The sequence below is a fragment of the Akebia trifoliata genome, chromosome 4 (genome assembly GCF_017979445.1).
Source record: "Akebia trifoliata isolate Shusen 1 chromosome 4, ASM1797944v1, whole genome shotgun sequence".
Taxonomy (NCBI): domain Eukaryota; kingdom Viridiplantae; phylum Streptophyta; class Magnoliopsida; order Ranunculales; family Lardizabalaceae; genus Akebia; species Akebia trifoliata.
In genome coordinates, this window is record NC_141378.1 from 2680046 (window position 1) to 2701089 (window position 21044).

Sequence of the window (21044 nt, forward strand, 5' to 3'; positions counted from 1 at the left end):
TTCACCATCTTCCCTTTGTTTTTTTAAAATTTTCTACTTGTATATTCCATCGGATTGTAATTGGCCTTCATTGATCAATTTTAATGGGTTTTTTTTAAGCCATGACTAACCCATAACTTCTTGATTGCATATATTTTAAGAACTGGATCAATGATCAAACAAAAAAATTATCAAGTTACATTGTTTAGATAGTGGTTCAGCCTTGGTTAAATTTGGTTGACTCGATTTAAATTTATTAAAAAAATTTAAAAATATATAAGATAGGTACTTAAATTATCTTCTTTTATTCTCATAAATATAACATTAAATATTAGATTTTATTGCCTTTCCCAAAATTTTATTTGGAAAGAAAATCTCAAAAATTTGCATTTCAAAATGAATCAAATGAACAATTGACTCTTTAAAAACAAATGCTTCTTTAGAAACCCCCTTATTACAAATATTTTCTGAATATTTGGGAAAGACAATTTTTATGATACGTTTTTTTATATGACGGGTGTCCAGACCCATAAGGCCTGACTAGCAAGGGGGAGGTAATTGGCCTCTTAGAGAGTATATTTTGCCCAAATCCTCGGGGTACATGCATTACCCCACAATCAGACATACAAGGTAAGCCGGGATAAATCCTTGTGGATGACCAACGAGAGGGCTTGAACTCATCAAGACCTCTCCCTTTTTGGAGGGAGACCCTAATCACTGCGTTCAACACTTGTTGGTTTCTCCAACCTTATTCTTTAAGTTAATATGATCTCCAGACTCTAACTTAGATTAGAAAGTTTAGATATTTTATAAAATGTGGAGGAATTTGAAATCTTATTTATTAAGTCAAAGATGCATTAGAAATAGAGTTGCCAAATGGATTAGATTTCAAACCAATCCAGGAAGAATTGAATGAGATCCAGAACTGATCCGATATGTATAGGATCAGGTCTTTATAGGATTGGATTCTTATTGGATCAACAATACTAACGCTTACCCACCAGGAATAAGCTGAGTTGGTAAGGAACGATTGGGTTTGCTCCCCAAGTCGTGTCTTCGAATCTCTACATGCTCCTCTATAGAAATGTGGCTACTTAAATGCCATAACACTTGACAAGGTGTTAGATGGTGCGTCCGGCCCAAGTAGATTAGTCTCACCAAAGGTGGGGACACTCCTTGGGCTACCAAAAAAAACCAATTACAACACTTCTCTCTCTCTAGTTAGGAATTATAATTTCTTTCTATTTTTTATTATATATAAATACCCAATAAAGATACATGCAATTTCATTGAAAAATCAATTTAAACCTGTCCTATATTTAGAGACTTTAAATCTAAAAACTTAGTTTGAAAAAAAACTAATGTGTGGAGCTTTTTTTTTTTTTTTCTCTTACAAAAGCAAAATTAGAATCTTTTTAAGAAAGAGTTTATTCCAAAGTGCTAAGACTTGGGGAGGAAGAAGGTTACTTTAGAGATCAAAAGGAGGTGAACAGGGGACCCTCAGGGCTTTTCTCATTGTCTCTAGTCTTGCATGAGAGACTTAGAAAATGACCGCAATGTCCACATCCTTCCAACTTCTTGCCAAAAACCCTTGATATTTTTTTCTTTTCACAAAACCTCATTGTCTTCAACTTCAAGATTGTTTCATCTTTCTACCTTCAAATCTCAAGAACAAGATAAGGTGGAGGAAAAATTGAAGGTTTTTGAGAGGCAGTTGAAGACAAGAAAACATATAAAAATATAAAAATGGGAGTGGTTCGGCAGCCCTAAAGTTTGCCAAGTTTGGTGCCAAACATTTTTTGTAAATCACTTTTGATGGGGTTAGAAGTTTTGGAATAGGCTGATTTTTTGTGAGGATGATCTCTACGGTGAAGAGATCCTCCTCACAAAAAATCAGCTCATTTTGAAACTTCTAACCCTAGTTTACAAGTTGAAGAATCGTGGACCGTCCAATTTTTGTAAATCACTTTTGATGGGGTTAGAAGTTTTGGAATAAGCTGATTTTTGGTGATGATGGTCTCCTCATCATAGAGATCATCCTCACAAAAAATCAGCTCATTCCAAAGCTTCTATCCAATATTTTGAAAAATGTTTGGCACCAAACTTGGCAAACTTTAGGGCTGCTGAACCTTCCCCTATAAAAATAGTACAGTTGTATAAGTTTCAGGTTTCAACCCCATTCATCTCATATTAAAATTATACTTCAAACTGATTTAGGTGGGCCAAGCATTCATTGTTTAGTGGACCCAAATGAACCTATATTTTTAGTGGCCCACATTAGAAACAACATCACTTCAGTAATGATGAAGCTCAAGCCAAGAAGGAAAGCATCTGATAATTTCCTTGAGAGGGAGGGTTCTACTTTTTTTATTTATTATAATGAGAAGTAAGGTATCAAATTCCAGTCTATTTAGCTAAGCCAATGGCCAAACTTACCACATCAATCTACCAATTGAATTGAAGAGGAGCTGACTTCTTCACCTCAACCTCACAACATCAATCAACCCAATCAACCAATGGAAGAGCAGTTGACCTCTTCAGTACAACATCGAGATGAAAACACTGGCCAACCTCGTAAGTTGTTTTAAAACTAATAATGCTCCAAACCATGTTATAAGATTCGTAAGTTTAAAAGATAATTTTTTTTTTCCCTGATCAAAAGCTTTGAAAATAGGTCACTGAACTAACAAACTTAAAATCTAAATGTAATTGTGAAAATATGTCTTCTATTAATTTTCTTCTCTTAGAATTGTTAAAATTTTGTACTATATATACATACATCCATGTCGTGACATTCAATCGTGCTTTGGGTGCCATGTGGACGTGTGGTCCATGCAACTGAATCTCCTATGTCCACAACATCTAAGATCCACTTCGCCTTGAAACCTTGGCAGAGGAGAGCACAAGAAATTACATGGAGTACCTGCCATTGTACAATGCTGCATTGAAAGGTGATTGGACAAGTGCTAGAAGGTTCTTCGACCATGATCCTGATGCAGTGACTGCCAGGATCACATGTCAGTTAGAAACCACTATCCACGTTGCAGTTGGTACGGGAAATAATGTGCATTTTGTCAAGGAACTTCTAGAATTGATGCCCGCAGAAGCACTTGAGCTGCCAAACTTGCTGGGTAACACAGCTCTGATGTACGCTGCCCTTGTCGGGAATACTAAGGCAGCAGAGATGCTAGTGAGGAAAAACCCGAATTTGACACAACAACTACATGACCAATGGAGGACCCCACTTCACACATCTGCTGAATATGGTCATAAGGAGACGACGAAGTATCTTTTATCTGTTACCAGGGACGATGACCCATCTCCCTTTAGAGGCCAATCTGGCATACTCCTTCTACGTTATGTAATACTTGCTGGCTTCTATGGTGAGTTATATAGAGTAACTAACTCTTGATCACACACAGCATTACGATAACGTAGTTCTGTTCTGATAGTTGTTTTCTCATCACTGCAGATATGGCTTTACATCTAGTCCAATGCTACCCAGACATGGCTGCCACCAAGGATATATATGAAATCCCATTACATACTTTAAGTAAAATGCGTTTTGCTTTCCCAAGTGGAGCTCAGTTATCATTTTGGCAGCGCCCTATCTACAAATGTATGTCGTTGTCTGAGTGACTCCCATCCTTATTAGCATATTATCCTTCAAAAATTGGTAATTGGAATCCAAATAAAAAAGATGCTAAGAAATTAGAAGGCCAATAATGAATGATTTATGTGTCTTAAGGTGTACCTATAAAGCTAGACAACGAGCCGCTCTTTCCCATCAGAAGTGACATGGAGAATCTGATTCAGAGTTCTAGAGAAAGCATGCAGATGTCCAACTGGTTAAGATTTGTTAAAGGAATCCAAATCAGCTCAGGTTCTTAAATTTCCTTGTTTCCAATATTATTTCATCATCATTAATCTTAATGTCTTATTAGTTGGAGACTTTGCCTCCAAGGGTGGAGCCCTCTAGTCATTCAAGTTTCCCCCAATAAAACTTGGTACTTAGATCATATTTAACATAGATTTGCACCCTGCAATTCAATTAATCCTTCGATGGTGTTACAACTTACAATTCCTTCTAACTCAAAAGTCATGGTGATAACCTCGTTTTAAATGTACATACCTTACCTAATTACCTGATTTGGTTTTTGTCGTACAGTGCGCCAAACTTTGAATATAGTGATTTGGGATGCTATTAAACTGCTAGGTATGCAACACCATTAATATCATTTCGATCTTTCAATGGAAAAAAAAAATAGTCTTTCTTGACTTCGTCTCCGTGGCAGTCCCAGGTGTGAAGCAAATTCAGGACAAAAAGTTGATGCATCTGCAAGTACTTCAACTGGTCAAAAGCATATGCACTGAGATTGTACGCTTGAAAAACTTAGATGTCTGGTATTTAGTACAAGAACCTAAGTTTAATGCTGCAAGGAATGGGATTCACGAGATCATAATAGAGATTTTTCAAGCTTGTCCAAGTGCAATTTGGGGCCTTGATGGTGAACTTCATAACATGTTTCACTTAGCAGTTTTAAATCGTCGTGTAAAAGTTTTCAATCTTGTATATCAGATGAGTTCATTTAAGCATTTTCTACTAGCAATTATAGACAAATCGCACAACAACATCTTACATATGGCAGCAAAGTTGGCACCTTCCCCTCAACTTAGCTCTGTCTCTGGTGCAGCTTTACAGATGCAACGGGAACTACAATGGTATAAGGTAATAGTGCAGTAAATTTTATATAATTTTAGAATTACAACCCAACCCAGAAAAAAAATTGGTTGGACTAAGCCCCTCTATAAATTAAGGTCATCCTTCTCAACTACAAGTCAACATAGTTGACCAACATCTATAAGTGTAAAATTGTGTTAAGCCTACAACAATGTTGTTTCGAGAGCCATATTTGAAAAAGTTAAAAGGCTTTTGATCATGTCATTTGAGATTGTTTCTATCTTTTATGATTTACTATCTTTCTAAAGTTTACCATTTTAATTGCTTTAAGTTCATATTTCATAGAAAATCAATCAAATGCATAGTTTTATGTAACTGCAATGATTGAGTGCTAGTCAACACTAATAGTAACCAAACTTAAAGAAACAAGGTGTCTTAATTCCAAAATGTTATACTCACTCCAATTAAAATTTTCGTGCAGGAGGTGGAAAAATTTGTACAACCTTCATTCATAGAAATGCTTAATTCAGAAAGGAAAACACCCAAAATGGTATTTACCGAGGAGCACAAGGATCTAGTAAAAGAAGGAGAAAAATGGATGAAGGATACAGCAACGTCGTGCATGGTCGTAGCCACACTCATTGCTACAGTAGTGTTTGCTGCAGCCTTTACAGTACCAGGCAGCAACAATAATCAAGGCATTCCTATTTTCTTACAAAACAGATCTTTCATGGTCTTTGCTATAGCAGATGCACTGTCACTATTCTCTTCCACCACTGCAGTCTTGATGTTTCTATCTATACTCACTTCACGCTATGCGGAGGAAGATTTCCTACATTCTTTGCCTAAGAAGTTAATAATTGGTCTTACCACCCTGTTCTTCTCTATAGCAACCATGATGATAGCTTTTAGCGCAACTCTTTCTATCATGCTTGGTCTAAAAATAGCATGGGTTGTTATTCCAGTCACTTTACTAGCCTGTGTCCCCGTAACCTTATTCGCATTACTGCAATTTCCTCTCCTCGTCGAAATAGTCCTTTCCACATATGGACCAAGCATTTTCCATCAACAAAATAGAGATTTAATTCATTAACATCATATTCATTGTGGGAACTTTAAATTTATTTGTTACTTAAGCTTCTCTGGTGCTTCTATATACCAAATCTTATATTGAGATGAACTGACTCGAATATATATATCAGAGAATATCAAAGCAGAAGCTCGGATTATTGGGTTCATGGGTAGAAGAACAGGACTGACCGAGGTATAGATTTGCTAAGTGTGAAAGAGATACTTCATGGTAAGCTCAGTTGGTTTGTTTGTAATTGTTTGTTTACTAATTTGATCCAATAAATGGTTAATGGAGCAGTGGAGGAGCGGGCTCAATGAAATTGCATTCATCTGATGTTTTTGATTATCCTTCATTGTCTTCACCTCATCCCAATTACTTGATGGAGGATTTATTTAGCCAGCTTGTCAACTGGTGTAAACTTCATCATACGACCCTTATCTACCATGAATCCCGAGCACTCATTTCATTTAGCCCCTGAAATTTGGGATAAGCTTTGATGATGATGGAGACTCTAATTTGCTTAACATTATAAACAAATAAATAAATCTACAGCATTTTCACTCTCAAAACCATTCTACCATGGAGTGACTCAATTCAACTCCAATAAAACTAGATTTTTTATTTATTTTCGTGTGTGTAAATAAGTTTCTCCATCAAACGAAGCTATAAATAAATTCCAACATTAATTCCGTCGATCCACATAAATTCAAGACCGAACATAGCAATTGAAACTTCATAAAGCTAAATTACAAACACGATAGACTCTGAAGATCACAATGCAACAATTAAACCATTACTAAATATATCTCAATTAAGAAAATTGAGCGAAAACCTTAATAATTTGGTTACCTGCCCTAATTCAAGAAGAGTCAGCTTTCTTCAATTCCTTCTTCTTAACAATGAAGCTAGCACCGAAGAAGAAGCTCGATGAGAGTGCCAAAACAAAACCCTTGATGGTGTTTGAGGACATGCCCTTATAAGAGTCTGTCTAACTCCGAGATGCCTCTTCCGCCATGACTGATGAAACCCTAATAATTCACTCGCGATCACAATATATAAACCTTATATTTCACAAGATCCATGGAGACTACACTGCAAATTCATCAGTTAGTTCTCCTCCTCCGCCATTATCGACAGCTGGAAAGAGAGAGGGAGGAAAGCACGGTCGAGATCGAAAATTGTTTGCTTAGATGTAATTTACGAGGATCTGAAGGCGATGCTACAGAGAGAGAGATGAGGAGAGCCCGGTTTTGAGATTTGCAGATCCAAATTAAGGAGAGTGAGAGGTTTTGTTTTGAGAGTTGGGTTTAGGAAAAAAATAAAGCTGGTTTTGTGGTAATTTTCGCGCGCTGTGCGTTAAGCAAATCGTGCCAGTGAGGCGTGCTTACGTGGGAACCGAAATGCCGCGTGTATCGATCATTTCTGACCACGTTTGATCATGAATTTTAATTTTGAATATTTAGAATTTTTTTCCCGATATTTCATTAAAAAAATAAAAAACAAATTTAAGATTCTAATTATTTATTTTATAATTACACCGTAATTTTTTATTTGCATTTATGATATATGTATTTTAAGTATTTTGACGAGATTTAATAAACATTTAAATAAATAATTAAAAAAAATTTCAATTATATTATAGTGTTGAATTCATCAATAAACTTGTCTAGTTCAACATTTAATTAGTGGAGTCCTCACTAATAGATTTTGCACCTTAAAATGACAGTTAAACGAAATGGTGTCTATTTTGAAAGCTGCATTGGAGTTGCTCTAACAATCCTTTTTAACTCAAAAGTTGCTTGGAAACAGGTTCTCGTAGATATCTAGTTAAGTTTATCACCTCGTTCTAAATGAACACAACTTTCCTAATTACTTGATTTGGTTTTTGTCTTACAGTGCGCCAAACTTTGAATATAGTGATTTGACATGCAATTAAACAATTAGTTATGCAACACCATTGATATCATTTCGATCTTTCAATGGCAAAAACTGGTCTTTCTTAACTTCGTCTCAATGGTAGTCCCAATTGTGAAGAAAATTCACGACAAAGTTTTAAATCTCATATTTCACCTTGCGGTTTTAAATCGTCAAGTATATCAAATGAGTTCATTTAAGCATTTTTCACTGGCAATGAAAGACAAGTCGGACGACAACTCTTATATATGGCAGCGAAGTTGACACCTTCCCTCAACTCAACTCTGTCTCTCGTGCAGCTTTACAGATGCAACATGAAATACAATGGCTTAAGGCAATAATGGACTCATTTTTATATAATTTTAGAGCCATTTCTTATACCCAAAAAAAAAAAAAAGGCTTTTGATCATATCAATTTAGATCGTTTTCTATCTTTTACTTAGCAATCCAAATATGTACTATAGGATTCAAAGAAAGGAGCCATTCTCGTTTTCATCATCTTACACCTTATTCAATTGGAGCAAAAAATTCAAGTTAACTTAGGAACTACCTTCATCCTTGGCTAAAATTACTTCATCATAAGATTAAACAAGTTTCGACCCCACGCCAGCAATGTCAATTCTCAATCTTTCAAATTGCATGAATTGACACATTTTCTAGTTCAAAGCTAACAAACAAAAGTTCCCTCTCATAGAAAAAGAATCATTTGATCCTTAACTCCATTTGTAGTCTGTTGGAGAATTTGGATGGAACGGAATAATAGAGACTTTGAAGGGAAGGAACATACCCTTTAGGAGGTCCTTGTGTCCATAGTTAGGCTTATATTCTACTGAAGAAAATTTTTCAATGAGTTTGTAGTCTTTTTAAGGATTTTGGTTTAAGTGGGATTTACTATGTTCATCTTGAAGGCTTTGCATCTTGCTTCCTTCTTTGTTTCCACTTGCTTTCTCTTGTTTGGTAGGTAGGCGATCTTGGCCTCCTATTTTTTTGAATTATTACTAAATATTTTGACCTATCAAAAAAAGGTGACATACGGTAATTAGCCACAACAACACCCACATATTTTATTCATTCATAATGTCTAATCTTTAAGAACAATAACGAATACAAATCATTGTTTCACCTATAGATACGTCCATGTTTATGATTAAAATGTAGGTTTTGAATAGTTAATTGAACTCAAGATGTAAGATACACCAAGGGACCTTATGATTTTAATCTAAGGGGAGTCTTACAAAGAACTCAAATCGTTTTTCAGGTCGCAAATCATAAGATTATAGTCACATTGGGTGTAATTTTTGAATTTGTCAGCTTTAGTTGATAAAGCTTTCTGAGTGGTAATACTCCTTAGCAGAGTTCAAAAACCTGCCTTCACTCTTGCATACCAAAAAAATAAAAAATAAAAATTAAACATGGTTCCAACGCACAACACCAACTTATATTTGGGTTTTTCTTTCCTAGTAAAGACAAACCATGTTTAACAAGTCTAAGAAATTGTGTCGCTTTTTTTATAAAGACATTGTTAATAAAAGATCCTACCAACAATCTAAGGTATAGTTCTGCTTAAGTTTTTTTTTTCCTAGTAGAAGATAAACACTACTAAGAAACGTGATAAGTGATATTTCCAAATATTTTTCGTATAAATAAGATGGTTGGTCTATGGGACTCACAATACTAAGCAAACAGAAGATATATATCAATATGAAAATTTAATTCATACAAAGTATCCAATGCCACGACAAAAAGAATTTTCTTGTAAGCAAGCAGATTTTAATACCCCACACCACTGTCGTGGTTTCGACGACCAATTGACATCTCACTGAATCACAGAAGTAAATGTAGCGTTCAGACTCACATGCCTCTCGGAACCACAAAAGTCACAGATCTTCATGAAATATATGATGGGAACATAAAGATTAGAGGGATTCCAAGTGGAATCAAATATTTTAACTCTCCCTCAAGCTAGAACATACAAATCATGCATGCACAACTTGTTACATAAAACAGAAAATGGACTTTGGTTTAGCACCTTTGTAAATACATCACCTTCTTATAAAGTGTATTAGTGTTACAATTCGTTCTAACTCATAAGTTACTTAGACACCAAGATCTCATAGATATCTTGTGAGTTTATCACCTCACTCAGTGTCATGGTGATTACCTTGTTCTAAATGCATACACCTTTCCTAATTACCTAATTTGATTTTTGTCTTATAGTACGCCAAACTATGAAAATAGTGATTTGGCAGGCTATTAAACAGTTAGGTATGCAACACCATTGATATCATTTGGATCTTTCTATGGAAAAAATTAGTCTTTCTCGACTTCGTATCAATGGCAGTTGGAAACAATTCAACTGGTCAAAAGCATATGGACTGAGATTGGAGGCCTAAATAACTCAAAAGCCTCAAAGTTAATAGCACTACCTAATTTGAATGCTGCATCGATTGGGATTCATGAGATTGTAACAGAGATTGTTCAAGCTTGTCCAAGTTCAATTTGGAGCCTGGACAACGAACAGTGTACCATATTTCACCTAGCAATTTTAAATCGACATGTAAACGTTTTCAATCTCATATATCAAATGAGTTCATTTAAGCATTTTTCACTGGCAATTAGAGACAAGTCAGGCAACAACATCTTGCATATGGCAGTGAAGTTGGCACCTTCCACTCAACTCAACTCTTTCTTTGCTGCAGCTTTACAGACACAACGTGAAATACAGTGGTTTAAGGTAATAATGGACTAAGTTTTATATAATTTTAGAATTACCCCCACCCACACACACACCCACACACAAAAATTGGTTGGTGAAAGCCCCTAGTACCTCTATAAATTAGGGTCATCCTTCATGACTACTAGTCAACATGACCAACAACCTAAATTGTAAAATTGTATTAAGCCTAACAAATTTTTTAGAGCCATTTTTTTACAAAATTTAAGGCTTTTGTATCATGTCATTTTAGATCGTTTTCTATCTTTTATGATTTACTTTCTTTCTAATGTTTATCATTTTAATCACTTCAAATTTATATTTCATAGAAACAAAACTTAAAGAAGTACAAGGTGTCTTATTCCAAATATTTTTCATGCAGGTGGTGGAAAAAATTGTACAACCCTCATACAAAGAAATGACTGATTCAAAAGCGAGAACACCCAAAATAGTATTTACTGAGGAGCACATGAATCTAGTAAAACAAGGAGAAAAATGGATGAAAGATACAGGACCTTAATGCATGCTTGTAGCCACGCTCATTGCTACTGTAATGTTAGCTGCAGCCTTTACAGTACCAGGCGGCAACAATGATCAAGGCATTCCTATTTTCTTACAAAACAAATCTTTCATTGTCTTTGCTATAGCAGATGCACTGTCATTATTCTCTTCGACCACTTCAGTCTTGATGTTTCTATCTATACTCACTTCATGTTATGCAGAGGAAGATTTCCTACATTCTTTGGCTAAGAGGTTTATAAGTGGTCTTACCACCCTGTTCTTCTCTATAGCAACCATGATGATAGCTTTTAGTGCAACTCTTTCTATCGTGCTTGGTAAAAAAATAGCATGGGTTGCCATTCCAGTCACTTTACTAGCCTGTGTCCCCATAACCTTCTTCGTATTGCTGCTATTTCCACTCCTCGTCAACATAGTCCTTTCCACACATGGACCAAGCATTTTCCATAAGCAAAATAGAGATATATTCCACTAATCTTATATACATTGTGAGAACTTCAAATTTATTTGTTATTCAAGTTTTTATGGTGTTACTATATACCAAATTCTATATTTTCCTAGAATCTGATTTTATCTCTCGTGCCCGTTCTGAATTTAATCCCTCTCTCAAAATCCTAACTCACCTTAAGAATCATCTTGTAAACACTACAATCAAACATGCCCAAGTAATTTTCCCATTAATTTGACATTGAATACACTACGTGAAAATCACAAAATTTGGAAAAAAATTTGTTAGGCATAGCCCGACGAATTTTACGACTCAAATTCCGCAGTCACTGGACTACGAATTTCATGATTTTTCTCCCATTAAACCCATTCTGCTGCGATTGCAACTCTTACTCTCTCTCTCTCTCTCTCTCTCTCTCTCATTTTGTGTATCGCTCTTGATCGATCTTTCTCGATCTCATCTCTCCGTCTCCCTTGATCTCATCTCACCCTCGATCTCTGTCTGTATTTGATCACTCTCTCTCTCTGTCTCTGATTTGTCGAAGTTATCTCTTGATCTCTCAACATTGGAACGATGGAGTGAAGAAGAAGCCATTAACCTTTTGAAATTTCTCTGTTGATTTTTAAGGTGAGTCTATCTCTCTTCTCTCTCTCTCTCTCTTGTTGGTAGACCCATAACCCTGTTCAAATTGTTGAAGATGAAATCTAGGGTTCCGAATTTCATAAAATATATTAGTTTTGATTTTTTGTTTTCCAAATGTGTTTATTTTGCTTCATGAAGAAAAATCTAAGAACAGATAAACATTTGATTATAGATCCCAAATATTTTATAGATCTGAGTGTTCTGATATTGTTAGGACTTTTGTTCTTCCATTAATCCACTAAAGATTGAAGTAGTTTGAGTTAAACTCATTTGATTTGAGTTTCAACCATTTAAATTAAAATTTCCTTCTGTAAAATCTGTGATGGCAACCTTATGATTAGAATGGTCTGCTGCTAGCTACTAATATAATGAAGTAATAGGTGAAAAAACCACTTGAATGTTTGGTCTCATTAAGGATGAGGGCCGAAAGTCTATAAAATATAAATAGGTATGTTTAAGCATGTTTTAGGTACTTAATTATTTGTTCAATTTCCAATTTAGAAATCATAATTTCACTTCTTGACTTGAGCAATAGTATTGGAGTTTCTTTGGCAGCAACTCTTTTGAAATGTATTTTGAGGTGGAAAAGAAGATTCAAGATCGGAGCCTTTCATGATGACAAATCTGAGGTATGTGGATCGAAATAATCAGTGGCTTAATTAGTTTTATTTAAAAAAAACTTCTTGAAGATATTTATGTTAATTTACTGCCAGAATAATGATGAAATATGTGAACCTTATGTGTAGGAAATATATTAACTAAGCCTAGAAGATTGGAGATTGACAAGCTGTGTAATGAAGGTTGAATGCAATTTTTTTATTTTTTATTGGGTTGTTTGTGTTCTTATTGTTATTTGCTGTGAGCAAAATATCCATAGTTAAAAATGAGCTTGTTGTGTGGCATTTCTTTACAAGTTCTACAATTTGATTAAAGGAATATGCAAGGCTGTTATTTGGGCTGTCAATGGGCTGTTATTTGGAACAAATTTCTATGATTGATGGATCCTAGATTTCTATGAACAATTTTTTTTTTTCAATACGAAAGAGTGCTACAAATCAATTTAAAGATTTGGAAGATTAAGCATGTAACAAGTAATTTTAGGTTGTGACTCAGTGGTGACTAGCAGTCAATACCATTCGACACCTCAACATCCACCAAGGGATGCTAGCCCTGCAGGGTTAGTGGGAATGCATGTTGCGTTGTTTTATTTTTCTTGTGCTTTGTGACGATCTTGTTGTATGTTGCTGATGAGAGTTTAGGTTTGTATTATTTGTAATTTTTCCTACACTATTTTAATTTTTGATTCTGTTTTGATTTGCATAACTTGTTTCAGTGTCGAATTATAATTTTAAATTTTGGAGTTCGGTATCCATTTTCAACACCTTGATTATGGGAATGATAATTTTTCATTCAAACAAACTTGAACAAATGGGAAATTCTCATATGGGATCTCAAAAGCTGCAAAGCCCAAATGCTCTACTTACCTTTTCCATGGGTCATAATACATCATGCATTAGGCAGAATTTTGCTATGTTCCCCAAGTAAAATCACGGACCCACAGATTACTCAACTCTACAACCACACTTAGGCTTTCCAATTCTTCCAAGACAACTGCAAGGGAGATTTTGCTGTCCTGGTGCTTCTCTGCAATATGTGTCAATAGTTTTTTGTAGTTATCTTCTCCTTTTGTACATGTTCATCGAATACATGGTCAACATGAGTAGGGCACATAGAGGTACAAACCATTCAACCTCTGTATGAGGTTCTTTTACCATTATGCATCCAATTGATCTAACACACTCTTTTTGATCATCAAAATCTTGGAATCATTTGATCATGTAGTCTTTCAGTTAATAGATTTGCATGGTACGACCCATCAGACTTGATGATTGAGGATAAGAAGACAGGCAATCCTGAAGGATGTAGAGGGAAGAGCAAGATCCATACCTTCTATTTACACCCATCTTCTGAACCAAAGGCACCCCATGGAAGACACAGCAAAACATCCTAGGACTCAACATTTGCAAAATATATGACACCACAATCAACTAAACAGATCACATTCAGCCATCAACTCAAGTTTCTTCAACTCTCGTCACTTTATTTCACTTTTATATCACCCTTGACATCTGATGAGATGGTTTTCGAGCTTGGAGACTTCCCAATGATTGCTTTATTCACCTTAACAAACGATTGTTTAACCTTTGATATGATGTTATTTGATTGCTTTTGAATTGAAAGAGGAATTAGAGATGCTGTAATGTGTTTGAAGAGGGAATTGTGTGGATATTCAGAGACATTCATGTAATGGGCTTAGTATGTTTTACAAATATTTCTGCTTTTAAGTTAGAAGAGTTGACTAGGAAACCTGTGTTAAAGAGTTGACTATTTGATGGGTCTGCCTCATTAGTTAAGTCGATACCCTATATTAGTTACTTTAAGATCAAAATTAAATAAGTAAATGAAGAAATATGCAGCTTATGAGTGCCAAAGTCAATGGGATAGTCTTTTTGAAGCTTATTTCAGGAAAGATATATTGTATGCTGCTGTTGTTGATTAAGGAGAAGGATTACAAGATCAATGTGCTTATTTTGAAGTTGCCAATATTATTGCTTCGGGAACATCATCAATCATATTTGATTTTGGACAAAGAATGACTCTTGAAGCTCTGTATCTTATGTCAATTAACTCTTTGATTTTTTTTTTTTTTCATTTTACCTGATCAACAATTAAGGTTACGTAGTCTGAGATCTTGTTTGAGATGATGAGTCCTCCGTATGCAATGTCCGAGGAATCCTTCATGAAGGGTTGGGAATAACGTAATTTTTCAATCTTTTCAACCTTAGTTCTGTAGGAGCAAGTCATAAAAATTGAGAAATAGAACAATCTGATTCGAACAGTTCTCAATTGTGTCATGAAACGATCATGGATTCCACTCAAACCAAAGCTAAGTGATCAAATTCATATATGCTTTTGCTGTCTCAATCTAAGTCTGTTGTTCAGGATTTTCTAGTGTTGAATTGCCTATATAGCTCTGACATAGAAGTAAACCCATATAACTCGTTAAGTCCTGTCCTTACACTCCTTAATTGTTCTGTTTGATCCTTGCCATTGTTCGATTCTAAGGCCAAATATGAATTCCAGCACTACTTAGTAACTTTAAGGGGTTCATGAATTGGAAACCAGGTTACGATTCAGTCTCAATTTACCATACCAAAACCATACTGGGACTTTAACTTGAATCTTGAACCCCAACTGCCAATACTAATGAGGCTTCATAACCCAATGAACATCAATAGGCTTCATAACCCAATTTCAGCGTTGAAAACAAAATTTTCCTAATAAATGCAAAAAAGTCCGTTTCGTGAAAATGTGAAATGTGTTTTGTTGAGAACACCTTCATATGTTGTGTTTTTAAACTTGAATCATGGTTCAACTGAATTTTCTTCTATGTAAGTATTTCCATGGGACAATAGACTTCTAATGTAGAGTGTAGACACATGTTTACTTCCATTCCTAGTGTCTGCACCAACATAAATAGACTTATTGACATTTTTATTTTTCTTTGACAGCTTGATGTTGACATTGCGACACACGTACATGTTAAGGATGATGGACCCAAGAGAAGGTTTGCAAATAATGAATTGAGTTTGCAAATTAGCTGTTCTCAATATCATGATGATCATCAAAACAGGAAAAAAAAATCAGTCTATTCTAATCTTGATTGAGCTTGTTAGGTTAACAATGGTCTTTCTCTTTCATGATAGTCTTGTTATGATACATTTTCTTCTAATAACAGGGTTTGATGGTATTAGTGGTGAGGGGCTAAAGTAACTGATGACGTTATCTGATGCGGGCGACGAAGGTGAGCTTCAATTTTGTATTCTAGTTGGATCACTTATGATTTGATTAGCTAATTGATAAGTAATTAACTTGGTAAAATTAATTACTGCATGGAAATTAGATACATATGTGGTGTCTAAATACATTTTGACAATGTTGGTTGGGTAAGTCTAATTATAAATTTTATGTTTGATTGTATGTAGAACTTTAAAAGAAAGTGGTTTGATGGACCACTAAAATTCAGTGGTACAAGAAAATGTGTTGAAGAATGGCTGAAAATTTTAAACATTAATTGTAAAGGCTCATTTTCATTATATAGTATTGATGGAATATTAATATGTTAATTTCTTTTTAACTGGGGTTATATTTGCTTTGTGTGTGTGTGTGTGTGTGTCGGTGGGGGTAGGCAAATGTTAAAGGAAGTTTGAAGGGGAGAAATGATTGAATGAGGGGTGTTATTGTTATTTCTTTGGGGATTGATGATTAGTATGTGAGGGATACATTCACTGGTTAGAATTAGTCCAAGGTTCAGACTTTTATGTTTATAAGCTTATCCTTAAAAACTAATGCAACCAATACAGGAACAGTTCAGATAAGGATGATTACTTGTTGAAAGGGATCAACAAAAGCTATAATATTCTATACAAACACTAAACCTCTCTACAAGATCTCTTTAGGATTAGTTATTCATTCCTCATATAGCTTAGTGGTAAGATCTAGTGGAGGTTGTTCCCAAGGTCTTACGTTCAAATCCCTTGAATCCCTTCTTATGCTAGTCTAGGTCTGCCTTAACTCTACTGACCTTTCAAAAAAAAATTATATAAAAGTCTGACTCAAGGTAGATGCAAGCTTGAGCAAGATATTTTAGGAATCTCGACCTTATTAACCGAATCCTTTAAACCCACTCACAAACATTGTATAACCTAGTTCTTGGTAACCCTTTCTCAATTGGGTACCACAATCCACTTTGAACTTTGGGCTCTTACTAAACACACATCCATTATCCACTTCCTCAGTTTGTGTTCTCATTTCACACTTTTGGGTTCCCATGAATGCGACACCTTTGCTTTTGTATTTGATGTTTCTCTTTCTTAAATGGATAATGTATGTGCAGGAAAAAATTTGTCAGACCATGAGCAAATGGCTTCCACATTATGGGTTGGTTGAACAAAATTTTTAAAGGTTCCAGCCATAAATTTCAATCCTCGACCCTAGGAGCATAGGATCTGGTCTATTAAAACATATTGACCCGGTAGTTTTCTAAGAACTTTATGCTGTTCCGATATACATTTTCCCCTTAACAACTTCTATTCTCATCTTGGTATGCATTTCACATATCATGCACTCAAGTTATAATTTAACAAGTTTTTAGTTTTAATTTTTAAATCTGCTCTAGAGCATGATCCGTAGATGGTTGACTATGCAAAGAGTACAATTAAATCTATGTTGCGTGGACTTTTATAAAAGGGTCAAGTTTTCGCATTGGACGTGTCATATTTTGACACACACAGACAGATGTGTATATATATATATCAAGTTTCATACTGTCTTAGAATTTTTTATGAGTGTTTGCAATACATATATGTTGACTAACGGAATTTGTTGTACAAATCACAGATGACAGCAAGTGCATTGGCAGAGAGCGCAATGAGTGTTTAGCAAATGGTATGGACTCATTTATATAGCTTGAAAGGTGACTTGTAATAGTATCATTAGCAATAACCCAAAGGCACCCTAAGTGTTACCAAAAACTTGGAGCTTGTTTTATGCTACAACTCGTTACCTATTTATAGGACAACTCAACTACCCATCTACTTGACCATACAGTTCAATGCCCTACAATGCTGAAACAGTTTATTATGGTTTAGTTCTTTAACGTTAATTGTTCTCTTGGACCAGGCAATGCTGAATCGTGACTTCCATAAACGGCCAATTGCAGAAGCTGTATTGAATCATCGGTTCATGACTGGTACTGTTCTATTTGGGCTGAAATCTGAAAATTTAAGATAATTTTTCTTCTACTTACCACATATAATTCAGTAAAAAAAGTTTATACTTTGTTTGCCCGTAGAATGAAGTTCTTATATTATCATTCTTAAGTGTAAAGGGTCCATTTGTCTCCCCTTTAGTAAATAGAAGTTTAGTCTATAAAGTTTCACTCAATATACTTTGTCTTTGATTCTATTTATTCTAAAACCTTTGGACTCCAAAACATCTCTCTAGAGTTCTATTGTTATGTTGACTCCTTTCATATTATCATCTCTTACCCTAAAGCGAGATTCTATTGGTACACCAACTTTTACTTTAGCATACCAATAAACTTTTACTTGGTGTGTTATAAGTAAAAGTTGGTGTGCTAATATAAGCTCTCTTAGAGAAGTTAGGCAAACACTTAAAGGAGATACCTATTGTAAATAAATTATGATTGAAAATTTATTAGTCAACTTATGATTTGTTCAAAGTGGCAATTTAAATTGATACATTTGGTAGGCAGTGAGTCGTATTCTAGAGGTAGCATTTTATAGAGAGAAGGTTATTCCCTGCCATTTGAAGCCAATGGAAAGGCAATCTAGGATCTTCAAAGACAAAGTGACTCGTGAAGGCATATAAGAATCATTTGTCTCTCTCATTTGTAGGTGTTCTAGCGTGGAAATTATTGAGGTCTATTATTGGGTTGGACGTGAGTATTGAGTACTAATGCATAGCTAGAATCAATCCACTCATTGATTTTAGGGTGCATGTAACATTTTTCTGTTTAGGATCCCAAAATCCCATTGAAATGAGAGGGTCCTAGCTTGTAAAAGGAAGTAGTATACATATATGTAAGTTTAATTCAAAACTTTTAAGAGAATAAAAATACTATCTTTTGCTTAGTTTCAAATATATGAAAAATATTTTATGTATCTTTTTTTCTAGTATTGTTCTAGAGAAGTGGCTTCAAGCTCCTTTTTTACCTGGAAATTGATTCACATGTTATCCAACAACTCTCTCTCTCTCTCTCTCTCATTTTTTAAGAGAATTAGATTACTTGAGTCTTGACATTGTCTTTTGCTGTAGCCCACTTTAATAAGTTATTAAAGTTACACATCTTTTAGCATAGAAAGAAAAAGGATGTAGCCCTTCATAATAAACTTCCTGACTCTGCTGCAAGTCTTATCATAATATTACATCAAACACATTGGTAGTATTGGAAGCAATGGCAGCATATGGTGTAAACACGTTGCTTTATTCTAGTACCTATGCAACATATGGAGAGCCTGAAAAGATGCCCATTACCGAACAAACTCCTCAGGTGAATACTCAAAATACAACTTGTGTGTTGTGGACTCACTCCAATATTGGTATCGTCATTATTATTAGACTTATCCTAACCACATGGGCTTGACTGCATTGGTCGTGTTCTTCCTTTTAGTTCTATCTATAGCCATGTCTTTCAGTAAAATAGAGTGGACTTTGATAGTGTGAAATTTTCTTTTTTGGGAAGGCAAGAAAATAGAGAAGTTGCATTCTAATACAACTGATATCTCTACCTATTCATGTATATTCAGGTCCCTATCAACCCATATGGAAAAGCCAAGAAGATGGTTGAAGACATCATCCTGGATTTCTCGAGGAATTCCGACATGGCTGTCATGATATTAAGGTTGGGTGATTTGGAAACATAATACTTACATATTTGTCTCACTTGAGTGATGTCATTTAAATCTTGTTCATTTGTAGGTGTTCAAACGTGGAAATTATTGAGGTCTATTATTGGGTTGGCCGTGAGCATTGAGTACTAATGCAGATTGTGTTTTTCGTTGCTGCGATGGGAGAAATTTGGTTAATGGGTGTGTTCTGGGCAGATTCTAGTTGAAGATAAAGGGATTTTAGGTCTTTTCATGTTGCTAGTTGGGGTCTAGGTATGAAAGGCATCACGATCATTTATTTATGATCGTGTTTTATTTGTAAGCAATTATGTGACTCAATTTCATTTGTTAGTGTCGAATTGCTTCTATTAGAGCTTGTTTAATAATGAAATTTAAATTTATAATATGAATTTTGAGTTGTTTAGCTTAATTTGGAGTTTGTTTTATGATTTTTCTTTTGTTTTTTTATTTTCTGATTTTTTTTTTATTATTTCGTTTATTGTGATTGGTGAATTAGAGGACCGTGCTATTATTTGTTAAACTTCCAAATTCGATGGTCATACTCTATAGAATTTTTTTTATTTTTTTTGAAGTTCATTATCCAATAATTTGATAGTCTAGGGCCGTCAAAAAAAAAATTTTACAAGAAAATATTTGACGGGCTAAGACCGTCAAATATGGGTTTTTTTCACATAGTGATAGGGAGTACACAAGCCATTTTTATCAAGAGGGGTATTTCAAATATTCTTAAGAACGTGGAAGGACTTGTATAAAAGAAAAATGTGAAGGGATATGTGTAAAAATTCTTAACTTTGAACATGGCGGACTCGAGCGGAGTAATGATATGTCGATAAAATTATCTATCAAACTTAATATTGAGTTCTAAAACCACGAGTTAATTAGTATAATAACAATATTGATGGTGAAGAGGAGAAAGAGGAGGGCACTGAGATCATTTTCTAGTAGTCTATATAGAACTCAAAATGGGTGAAATTTGTCCCAAAAATTAAATTTAGAATGTTTGGACCCTTGGGGTAGGTTCAACCGAAAAATGAGTTGAATAGGGTTTGATGGTACTTGACCCAAGTTGGATCATGAGGGGGATAATGAGGTTATTTTTTATAGTGTCAAAAATAAGACCAAGTTAGGGGCATGTCGTCAGTAGGGAAATACTAATAAAAAGGTATCTCAAACATTCAACAAAACATCAAGGTTATGTATTTTTTTTTCCGAAGATATAAAGCAATAAAATATAAAAAGGTGGCATAAACAAAAAAAAGTGAGAGATGAAATTTAATAAAAGATCAAAAGTAGAAGGTGCATAATTAATATTTTGAAAATAAGAGGGGACTAGGATTGGCTCTGTTAGAGATAGTCCCACATCGCCTAGGTATCATGACTTTGGGCTATACAAACCTGGGGAAATCCTCACCTTACAAGCTGGTTTTATGAGGATGAGTTAGGCCCATGGGCTTTTACATGGTACCAAAGCTATTGATTTATTGATCAAGTTTTAGGTCCTACTCAAATCATCTTCCGACGGGCGGTAGCGCCGCAGCTCGCCGAACTATTAAAGATCATTAGATCACGACTTCCTTCCTTCG

The 21044-nt window shown here is 34.9% G+C and overlaps 1 protein-coding gene and 2 long non-coding RNA genes across 10 annotated transcripts in view; 2 read left to right on the plus strand and 1 right to left on the minus strand.

Annotated features, from left to right (window-relative positions):
* Nucleotides 1-2436: 2436 nt before the first annotated feature.
* Nucleotides 2437-5753, plus strand: LOC147402938 (uncharacterized). Its single transcript, XM_086438357.1, has 7 exons — nt 2437-2553; nt 2874-3362; nt 3452-3598; nt 3728-3862; nt 4148-4195; nt 4275-4708; nt 5142-5753. Exons 1-7 carry the CDS (start codon nt 2496-2498, stop codon nt 5751-5753), a joined length of 1923 nt encoding a protein of 640 aa, XP_086294483.1. The 5' UTR covers nt 2437-2495.
* Nucleotides 3349-21044, minus strand: part of LOC147402939 (uncharacterized) — a 34077-nt gene continuing 16381 nt past the window's right edge. The window contains exons 1-3 of one of the 4 annotated variants that reach the window (XR_015177366.1): nt 6582-7138; nt 3734-6206; nt 3349-3643 (exon numbers count right to left, since the gene is read on the minus strand). This is a non-coding gene — a long non-coding RNA (uncharacterized LOC147402939). Of the gene's footprint in view, nt 3644-3733; nt 6207-6581; nt 7139-21044 lie in introns of those variants that run through there. The other 3 variants (XR_015177368.1, XR_015177367.1, XR_015177369.1) reach the window with 3 other exon arrangements.
* Nucleotides 10826-19859, plus strand: LOC147402940 (uncharacterized). Of its 5 annotated transcripts, XR_015177363.1 has the most exons (7): nt 11973-12597; nt 15541-15596; nt 15768-15833; nt 17429-17476; nt 17711-17780; nt 19360-19454; nt 19532-19859. It is a non-coding gene; the product is annotated as an uncharacterized LOC147402940 (long non-coding RNA). The 5 variants fall into 5 exon arrangements; XR_015177364.1 differs by lacking the exons at nt 15541-15596; nt 15768-15833; nt 17429-17476; ... (1 more) ...; nt 19360-19454; nt 19532-19859 and adding exons at nt 10833-11953; nt 12715-14021 and having other exon boundaries at nt 12349-12416; nt 12504-12597; XR_015177361.1 differs by lacking the exons at nt 15541-15596; nt 15768-15833; nt 17429-17476; ... (1 more) ...; nt 19360-19454; nt 19532-19859 and adding exons at nt 10826-11953; nt 12715-14021 and having other exon boundaries at nt 12349-12597.

What these genes read in the sequence shown, in the direction of transcription:
- LOC147402938 (XM_086438357.1), top strand. Translation starts at nt 2,496, where the DNA reads ATGGAAGAGCAGTTGACCTCTTCAGTACAACATCGAGATGAAAACACT. An exon ending in AGGAATCCAAATCAGCTCAG is followed by an intron (nt 3,863 to 4,147) that starts GTTCTTAAATTT and finishes TTTGTCGTACAG; the next exon opens with TGCGCCAAACTTTGAATATA. An exon ending in GGATGCTATTAAACTGCTAG is followed by an intron (nt 4,196 to 4,274) that starts GTATGCAACACC and finishes TCTCCGTGGCAG; the next exon opens with TCCCAGGTGTGAAGCAAATT.